General features: G+C 52.4%; 1 protein-coding gene across 1 annotated transcript; it reads left to right on the forward strand.

Moving 5' to 3' along the window:
- Positions 1-27: 27 nt before the first annotated feature.
- On the forward strand, positions 28-9,962 carry fam135b (family with sequence similarity 135 member B; the record flags this gene model as incomplete). The annotated part of the gene is made up of 10 exons (XM_056584957.1): positions 28-107; positions 580-734; positions 1,076-3,095; positions 3,483-3,649; positions 5,930-6,021; positions 6,153-6,250; positions 7,687-7,838; positions 8,158-8,268; positions 9,074-9,187; positions 9,720-9,962. Coding segments are annotated over 10 exons (3,195 nt in total), but the record flags the coding sequence as incomplete, so codon positions are not given.
- Positions 9,963-10,250: the final 288 nt, after the last annotated feature.

Consider the following 10,250-nt stretch of genomic DNA (forward strand, 5'->3'; position numbering starts at 1 on the left):
TCTCATTTTTTTTCTCATTTTTTTTAATGCCAGGTCAGGAGATTCTCCGAAGCCTATTTCTTCTCTGAACACCCCAAAGAGTTGTCTCTGACATTCCAGGAGGACTTGTGAGTATCACAGGAATATCTTTAGCATTTGTTCATCGGTTTTGGACAGAGAGGCATGGAGAAAGGGAGAGAGAGAGAGAGGGCGGCGGCCTCTTATGTCTGTCCGCCCGGAGTTCTCTTCAGAGTCGACCTCGACTCTGAGGAGCCCCCCCCCCTCCCACCCCTCCTACTTACTGTATGTTGTACGTCCTGGCACTTAATCTACGCATTCATTGTATATCCTACTTAGTTATACTAGTTAGTTAATAGTTGTGTTGTACCTTATCTTAGGGGAATGGGTTAACCTAGCGATTGTTGGTGCTTTGTACTTGGTTCTATGAACATCCTTACTGCACCAACAGCGATATATTGTTGTTTCACCTTCTTCTGACAAATGTACTTGTAAGTCTCTTTGGATAAAAGCGTGGGCTAAATGCCCTAAATGTCATGTAAATGTAAATGTTGATGTAACTGTGAATGCCGTGGTCTCCAGAATCAACAGACACGGACAGATCGCCGCAGAGGTGCGGAGCTCCGACTACCTGAGCAGGATGCCTCCCCTGCCGGTCGAGTGCCTGGACATCGACGGCGACTGGAACAGCCTGCCCATCATCTTCGAGGACCGATACGTCGCTTCGCCACAAACAGGCAAACAACCACTCCTGAATTAAAAACCCAGAAGGAGACTTTTAATGAGGCAGTCTCGCGGGGAAACTCACAAAGAGAACAGTGTTGTGCCTCAAATAGTTTTCTGTGTGCATCGGAAACACATTTGTCATCGTCAATTAAAAAATAAACACGTACGATGTGAAAATGAGGAAAAAACGAAAAAAAATAATATTTTTATTGTGTTCGTAGTTCTGTGTTCATTCATCTTTCCTTAAAAGTCCTGTTGTCTAACACCCACACCCTCAAGCACACAGACACCTTTGTCTTCTCCCGTTTGCTTTCAAGGTATCAACTCTGGTGTTGTGGGTGCTGTGTTTCAGACTGGGGGTCACATGTGCCAGCGACAGGCGACACACTGCCAGCCGGCCCAGAGCCTGCTGCCGCCGCCGCAGCCATCGCCAGCTTTCACCAAAGTGACCAGAGCACCCGACCACCAGGCGTACCCGGGGAGCCTTCGGACGCCCCCCTCACAGGAGAGCGCTGCCGGAGCAGAGCCGGAGGCGTGGCGAGCACCGGGGGCGGGCTCCTCGTCGGTGAGGAGGCCCCCCTGATGAGCCAAGCAGAGGCGTGCGCGGGAGCCGAGCCGTCGGAGACACGGCGGGAACCCGGCCCGAGCGCGGCGCCCCCTGAGGCCGCCGCACCCCCGGACGACGGAGGAGACTCGGTGGTCTGTGGCGAGGACAAGACCCCCCATGGCCGGGTGATGGAAGAGGTCCCTGGCACGCTGGTGCCATGCCGACAACAACAGCAACAACAACAGCAACAACAACAACAACAACAACAACAACAACAACAACAACAACAACAACAACAACACCAACAACCACAGCCTCCAAGCAGCCCAGAGCGGGGCCACTGCGGCGGGGAGGACGGGGGGGTGACCAGCTCGCTGGACGAGGAGGAGGAGGAAGAGAGCGAAGACGCCCCTCTCCGCAACCTGCCCGCCCAGCGCGCCCTCTCCGTCTCCCCCCACCCCGCCGGCACCAGCCTGGCGAGGGAGCTGGGCCGGCGCAGCGGGGGCGGGGCCGGGGCCGGGCTCCCCCGGCTCATGAAGCGCTCCTCCTCCGTCATCTCGGACTCGGGCATCGAGAGCGAGCCCAGCTCCTCGGTGGCGTGGCTGGCGTGGCCCGGGGACGGCGAGGCCGAGGCCGGGGCCGGGGCGCGGCGCTCGGTCGCCCAGTTCTTCCCGCCGCTGCCCGGACGCACCTTCCGGGACTTCAGCAGCGAGCGGGAGATCCCCCAGCGCGTGGTGCGGCGCCACCCCCGGCGCGGCTCCCAGCGCCGCGTCTCCCTGGAGGGGCTGCGGGCCGAGAGCCACGGCAGCCTGCCGAGCGGCAGCTCCCCGGGCGGGGGCATCCAGGCCTCGCTGACCTCCATCAGCTCCCTGCCCTACGAGGACGAGCAGCAGCAGCAGCTGCGGCAGCGCGGCCAGCGGCTCCGGGGGAAGCTCACCAGGTGGGCGTCGGCCCCGCAGATCAGCTCCGCCCCCGAGGGCACGGGGAACGCGGAGGATGCCAAGGCGTCGGACACGCCCCGGTCGGACGCCGGCTGTTTGGGGCGCGTCGCCCCGGCGACCGGCGACGCGGCCGAGGGGGACGGGGCGCTGGCGCCGAGGTGGGTGCTGAGTGGTTCCCTCCAGGTGCCCGCCTCCCAGAGGCCGGGGAGCGGGGGCGGCGTCCAGGGGGAGCAGGACGACGGTCTGGAGGACTGGAGGCTGGAGTCGGCGGAAGCCCGGCTGTTTGAAGTGGGGGGGGGGCCCGCGGGCTGCGGGAAGCTCGGGGGCCCCCGGTTGTCAGACGGTCCGACGCTGAGTAATTGGGCTTTGGACGAGCGCCAACGCTTCACTCAATGTCCGCCGCTCGCCCTCGAGGTCACGGAGGAGGAGCGGGGGCCGCCCCAGACGCCGGACGCCTCGGGGCCCCTCCAGCCGGCGCCCGGCAAGCAGAGGCCCCGCGACCTCATCGGGCTGGTGGCCAGCGCCGCGACCCCGCCCGGCGACCTCCGCGGGCTGCTGGCCGACAGCAGCGGTGACGGGGGCGAGGGGGCGCTGCCCCGCCCACTGGAGTGCCCCACCAAGCCCTCCAAGATCCCCAACGCGGGCCTGGCCTTCATGAACAAGAAGATGGTGGAGGTGGTGAACATGTCCACCTCCTGCGCCCCCACCTGCCTGCCCTTCTCCTCGGTGCTGAGGGACTCGCCCTCCGTCGGGGGGCTCTCGGCGCGCCAGGCCGCCTCCCCCATTACCCATCAGCCCCTGGGCTCCTTCGGCATCATCTCCTCCTCCTCGTCGCTGCTCAGCCCCCTGGCCATGGACGAGGAGACCAACGAGAGGATGCTACAGTGAGTGCCCTCCGGCCTGGTGGAGGCACACGTGTCATTGTTCACACTTTTTGTTCACTGTTCACCTCATTTGCACTCGGAAAGAAATCAAATTCGGCCATAAAATCGACCCGTTTTTTTGGTGTCATTTGAGTGTGAGCCTTCGTGGCATGCTTGCACCTCTCTGTGTGCCTGTATGCGTGTGTGCGTGTGTGCATGCGTGCGCGCGTGCCTGTATACCCGTGTGCTGGGCTTTTAGCGGCCCCGCTACGTCACACACGTCACCCCAAGGGATCAGGCGCGGCAGTCGTAATTCATGGTGCCACGTCGGGCCCTGCCCTCCCCTCCTGCCCCCCCACCGGCTCCTCCCGGCTCCCTCTCAGTCTCCCCTCTCGCCCCCTGCTCCAGTTTCTACAAGGCCAAAGAGGAGCTGCTGGGGGAGCTGGCTTTCCAGGGCAGCCTGTACAGCGACCTGCCCCTGCTGGCCTCCGACCTGCCCTACTTCCCCCCTGAGGAGGACGACGAGGAGTTTGACGACGGCATCCATCTGGTGGTGTGCGTGCACGGCCTGGACGGTGAGTCGCGGCAGAGGGCGAGTCCCTCAGCACCTCCAGGACCTTATTGTTATGTCCAGTCAGGATTGGGATTTTAAGTCATTATCATTTTGCTCGTGTAGTTATTACTTTAACCTGCCTGCTGTCATTTCTTTCACACTTGCCAGCCATTTCTTTTGTTCACACTTGTTACTCAAATGAGTCACGTTTTATTATGCTGGCTCTAAATGAGTGTCATTTATTAAGTCGTTTAAAGAATAAAAAAAACATTCTTGCTAAATCCATTTGGCCTGTTGATAAAAAAAGGTTTTTGTTATTTAAATAATGAAATAATGAGCTTCTGACTGTTACATGGCGGAGCTTAATTCATATTATGGCGCATAATGTGCATGGTGCATTGCAAATATATATTGCAATTCAATATATATTTATTAGGTTATTTGTTGACCTATCGATAGGGTTTGATTTGATTCATCAAATACAATAGAACACTGTCTTGCTACAGTAGGCTGCCCATTCCTACGTGGCAAAGAAGCCTTTGTATGATAGTGCTGCCAAAAGACCCGCACTATGAAGACTGCAGCCCGAGTACAGGAACGGTTCTTAATACCATGCTTACAGCGGTGTTTGCACCTCCTACGAGCCCAAGCTGGCACCCCGCCTCCAGCTGCTTCCTTTGCCCCGCCCCCCCACCGTGTGTCATAGTGTCCAGGCGGAGGATGTGTGTGTTGGTGGTGGCGATGCGTGATTGAGGCCCAATCCCATTTCTACCCCTTACCCCTTCCCCTTACCCCTCCCCCTTGTTTTCAGGGGGAAGGGGAAGGGGAAGGGGAAGGGGAAGGGGAAGGGGAAGGGGAAGGGGAAGGGGAAGGGGTAAGATCGGAAGGGGTAAAATGGGATTGGGCCTTAGGCCCAATCCCCTTCCCCTTACCCCTTCCCCTTACCCCTTCAAAACAAGGGGGAGGGGTAAGGGGTAGAAATGGGATTGGGTCTTAATGGCTCGCACTGCAGTGCCTGCTCCAAGACCTGCCGATGCTGGCCAGCATCACGGGAGGCATTGGGTTGGAGACGGGTGAAGGATTTGGCCTGCTTGTTGAGACCCCAGGTACATTCTGGCAGGTTTCCACTCTCTCTTTGTGGAAGCGTTGGGCAGTTGGCCATGGACGTCCATTATATTCCAAACGAGTGTTGAGCCGCTTCTGGAGCAGCATTTTTGTTTTGTCCAAACCGGGTAAGCGTATAAACTGCCCTGCCTCGATCATTTTCCCCAATAGTGGCCAAAACCCCACAAATCTTAAGGTTTTGATTCTGTTTCTTCATGTCACTGGGCAGGCTGACGGATGTGGAAACTGAGGCGCACAGTTAGAATTCTGTGTGAAGATAGTGGCTGCTTTGTTGGCAGTCTGATAATTCAGGATTCTGAGTGCACAGCCACATTTCAATCAATCGCATCGGTAAGTTTAGGAGTTGTTTTTTTTCTAGCTGAATGGAAAACAGCCTCAGTATTCACTTCTGAATCTGAATGGAGTGCTCAATTCCCCATTGTAGGAATACACACAGAACCATTAATCCCAGTCCATTGCAACCCGCGGGTCAAAGCAGTACAAAATCCATAAGTTTGTTCCAAATTCAACACCATGCTCAAGACCATTACATATAACCTTCATAATTTCAAACTGCTCGCCCCTCAGTCTCTGAGGCCGTGGGCATGCGCAGTGTGTGTAAACACAGCATGCTTATGCTGTGTTCAAATGATTAACAAAACACACCCACCAACACCTGCGCTCATGACTTATTGAAATGTTGCTCTGCACCCATAATACAGAATAATCACACTTCCCAAAATTCAGCCGCTTTCTTCGCAACAAAATTCTAACAGTGGAAAAACAGTATCAAATATTGTGTACTTGTCGGTTTGTGGGATCTGTCGAAGTTAGCTACCTAGCCAATTCGTATGTGCTTACCTTGGTTGGGCAAAACAAAGCCACTTAGTTTAGCAAGGCTACAGAGCTGCTACACTTGTTTTGTATATAATGGATGTAAATGGATGGCCAACTGCCTTGGTCCATTTGGAACGCATTGACACGGCATTCATGGACAATGACAATTAACCTGGGGTTTCACAAATTGGCCCAATCCTTTAAAGTTAAGGTGTAAAGTAAGAGATGGTTAGGTTGAGTATGCGGCGTTCTCCAGCCGATCGAGACGCCGTTCCCGGCCTTAACGGCTGTGGGATCAGGGATCATGTGGTGGTGACCCTGAGCCAGACACTGTCATTGTAACCCGCTATTCTGCTCGCAGGTAACAGTGCAGACCTGCGGCTAGTAAAGACCTTCATTGAGCTGGGGCTGCCAGGCTCCAGACTGGACTTCCTCATGTCTGAGAGAAACCAGGTATGAGGCGAAACGCCTTTCGTTTTTCTCTTTTTTTACCTTGATCCACCACAGATTGTGAAAGTGCTTTGGGCACATTTTGTGGGGAAGCTGACGCCTGTGCTTTTTCCCTCAAACCCTCAATGTCCCAGACGGACACGTTTGCGGACTTTGACACCATGACGGACAGACTGCTGGATGAAATCATACAGCATATCCAACTTTATAATCTCACCATCGGCCGAATAAGGTCAGTATAACAGCGGTCACAGTGAGTTAAATGAACCAAGGCTTGTTGTCGGTACTTTATTTGATCACTAGATGGCAGCACATTCTGTATTAGTGAGTGAAACATTCCGGCATCATTACTGATGGTTGGTTTAATCAGACAGATGGACGGTATCACCTTAGCCCACCATTTTCAACAATTAGCACACCCACTGATTTAAATAGCAGAAAACCGTTCATATCAGCTGGCGATGCTGATATGTGGCTGTGATGTAGAGATGTAGTTTTCCGCTTACCGCTCACTTGATTAGACAGGATCCCTTTCACCCTATTCCATCTTTTAAAACAAACGCACATCAATGTTGGGAAAATACCAAGAAAAAAAAGAAACAAAAGTTATTTGAAAGGTTTTCTTTCTCGGAACACCAAACTTCTTAGAAAAATAAGCAATTTATCTTCAGACTTAATTGCCCTCAATGTGCCAATTTGTTATTTGTGTAAGTGTTTTCATTTTTTTCCCCAAGTCGTCAAACTTTACCAACTTCCTTGTGTGTGCACTCAGGAGAGTGTTTCAAAGGCAAAAGCAATGGACTGCCAGTGCGGCATCTGGTCTGTGAATTATGTCTATATTTAGTCGTGAAGCAGATATATGAGAAGGTAGAGACATAGGGCTAGGGGGATTTGGAATAGCGCTGGAACATTGCAGCAATTACACTCAATGACAGACGTACTGTATCTGTGCCACTGTGGCTGTTTCCAGTCGCTGGTAAGTGCTTGTAATATCATACATTCAACCTCCCCTAATCGTTATCATTAAGTTGTCTCGGCACTTCGAAGGACGTCATTCGTAAGCCTTGTCACACTGCGATCCATAATCAGGGTGAAACGATGGAAAGTGTCACAATCTTGGACCAGAATAATCAATTCAAAAACACGTTAGAAGAGTGATATTCAAAAACGATTATTTTGACAGAGCGTGTCTGTAGTTTTGCTATCCCCTCGTGTAGTGGGAGAAGATGAGAGAGGAGAGATCAGAGTCTTGGTGGGTCTCGGGGTCGCCCATCTCGCCGTTGGCTGAAGAACGTTTTTGTGGGCACTTCTGTGGAAGACTATTTTCCGATTCCCTGGCCCACACGGGACATCAGTTCATCTTTAAAAAATGGGTTTGTATTATTTATGGGAAAAAGCAGGATTGATACAAAACAATAAATATACATGCATAATTTACCTCTCCCAACCAATGAATAGCGGCACTTATTTATACCTCTAAACTACAAATAAAACACAAATAGAAATGAATAGGGTTATAAATTATAATAATGAATGACGCAAAATAACTCCCATAGCAATTGCTATGAAAGAAAAGACACACATGAAGGTACAATCACGATGAAAGGGTTCTGAGAGCCAGTTGTGCGGGTCCCCCGGGTGACTGGGCCTCCTGGTGGTGCTCCACAGCTTCATCGGCCACTCCCTGGGGAACATCATCGTGCGCTCGGTGCTGACGCGGCCGCGCTTCCGCTGCTACCTTCCCAGGCTGTACACCTTCCTCTCGCTGTCCGGGCCCCACCTGGGCACCCTGTACAACAACAGCACCCTGGTCAGCACGGGTGAGTCTCCTGCCACCCACACACTCTACTTCAGAGAGCTTTTTTATGTTCAGCCACTTTTGTGTTTTTGTTCAATGATCTACACTCTGCTGTGGCGGCTCTCTTTCTCACCGCTGTCTCAAAAGACAACACTGTGCCTGATCGGGTGTGTGTGTGTGTGTGTGTGTGTGTGTGTGTGTGTGTGTGTGTGTGTGTGTGTGTGTGTGTGTGTGTGTGTGTGTGTGTGTGTGTGTGTCTGTCTGTCTGTCTGTGTGTGTGTGTGTGTGTGTGTGTGTGTGTGTGTGTGTGTGTGTGTGTGTGTGTGTGTGCTTGAGTGCAGGCCTGTGGTTGATGCAGAAGCTGAAAAAATCGGGATCCCTGCTTCAGCTTACCTTCAGAGACCACATGGATCCCAGGAAGACCTTCCTGTACCTGCTGAGCCAGAAGCCAGGTACCCCCCCCCCCCCCCGCTGTGAAGACGATCAGCAGCTGTCACATGAAGTTGTCACAAAGATGTTGTCTTCTGCTATCTTTTGATTCCCAAAGTTGTTTTTGCTCTGGGTGGCAGCGAGCTTATGCGTCATCCACTGCTAGCTAGCTATAAGGTCCCCTCCTCCCAGCCCACCCAAACACACACACACACACACACACACACACACACACACACACACACACACACACACACACACACACACACACACACACACACACACACACACACACACTCACTGCTTGCTGAGTGGAACAAAGCAGCCATTTGTCACAAACATACACACATACACAGACACACACATGCACACAAACACACGCACCCTGCGCTGTGGTGTACTGACACAATGATCTAAACCCTGTCATTGGAAAGCCAGCGACAGTGCAGTCCGTTAGAAGCACGGTGACGGGAGACAAGAGGAGAAACATAGTGTTATCACATCAAGGCTGTCAGAGCACTTTCTGATCACACTGTGATTTACAGCCCCCTCCTCTCTCTCTCTCTCTCTCTCTCTCTCTCTCTCTCTCTCTCTCTCTCTCTCTCTCTCTCTCTCTCTCTCTCTCTCTCCGTCTTGCTTGCTCCTTTCCCCACTCTTTTGAACACAAATACTCAAAGATAAATTCAGTCAGTTCTGTTCACTGTGTGTGTGTCATTGTTTTGTGTGTGCGTGCGTGCGTGTGTGTCTGACCATGTGTGTGTGTGTGTGTGTGTGTGTGTGTGTGTGTGTGTGTGTGTGTGTGCGTGCGTGCGTGCGTGGACCTCACAGGGCTGCAGTTCTTTAAGAACGTGGTGCTGGTGTCCTCCCCGCAGGACCGCTACGTCCCGTTCCACTCGGCCAGGATAGAGCTGTGCAGGACGGCCCTCAAAGACCGGACCACAGGTCAGACCCTGGCCTTTAGCTCGGCCGCGCGCTGCCTTTGTGTTTGCCCGGCCGCCTGTGGCTGGCCGTTCTGGTACCTGAACAGCTACCGCTGTTGACATTTAGCCGCGCTGATCCCCTCCCGGGCGCTGGAGCCAGCAGTGGAACGTGGCTTCTCTCTGTTTCTCGCCTTCTCACTGTCACCTCCCTCTTGCTTTCTCTCCTTCTTTCATTCTTTGCTCCCATCCCCGCCCTTCTCTCTCTTTTGCTGTCTTTCTTTGTTCTTTCTTTCTCTTGCGTCACCACCCCTTCTTTCGTTCTTTCTTTTGGTCTTTGGTTCGATCTCTTTCACCTCCATTCTTTCTCTCTCTTTATTTTCCTCCCTCTTGCCGTGTCTTCTTAACTTTCTTTCTTTCTCTCAATCGCTTGTGTTCACTTTTTCTTCCTGTCTTTCTTGTTGCCTTTCTTTCCATCACTAATATTTCTTCCTCTCTTCCTTTCTTCCCTCTGTCCCTCTCTCTTCCCCTCTCTCTCTCTCGTTTTCTCCCCCAAGGCCCCGTGTACACGGAGATGATCAACAACCTGTTGCGTCCCCTGGTGGAGGCCAAAGAGTGCCGTCTGATTCGCCAGAACGTGTTCCACGCCCTGCCCAACACAGCCAACACTCTGATTGGCCGAGCCGCACACATCGCCGTGCTGGACTCTGAACTCTTCCTGGAGAAGTTCTTCTTAGTCGCCGGCCTTGGTTACTTCAAATAAGAAGATATATATATATATATATATATATATATATATATATATATATATATATATATATATAAATATATATATATATTCCTTTTGTATGCCTATGTTTAGTATATGTAAGTAGCAAATGTGTATAAATCCTATAAGCTGAATGAAAAAGATTATAGCAAAGAGAAAAGTGACTGTTTCAACCAGGGACTTCTGTTTAGTAGGCCTTATGAATTATCCCTTTCAACCCAAAGCACTGGTGGGAAGTGCTACTGTTAGGCTGAAGAGCATTGCACCTATTGTTTTACCTTCAGAGTCGGTGGGGGTGGAGTCTCAGTGCAGCCTCTCT

This window comes from Gadus chalcogrammus, unplaced genomic scaffold, assembly GCF_026213295.1.
Source record: "Gadus chalcogrammus isolate NIFS_2021 unplaced genomic scaffold, NIFS_Gcha_1.0 GACHA044, whole genome shotgun sequence".
Taxonomy (NCBI): Eukaryota; Metazoa; Chordata; class Actinopteri; order Gadiformes; family Gadidae; genus Gadus; species Gadus chalcogrammus.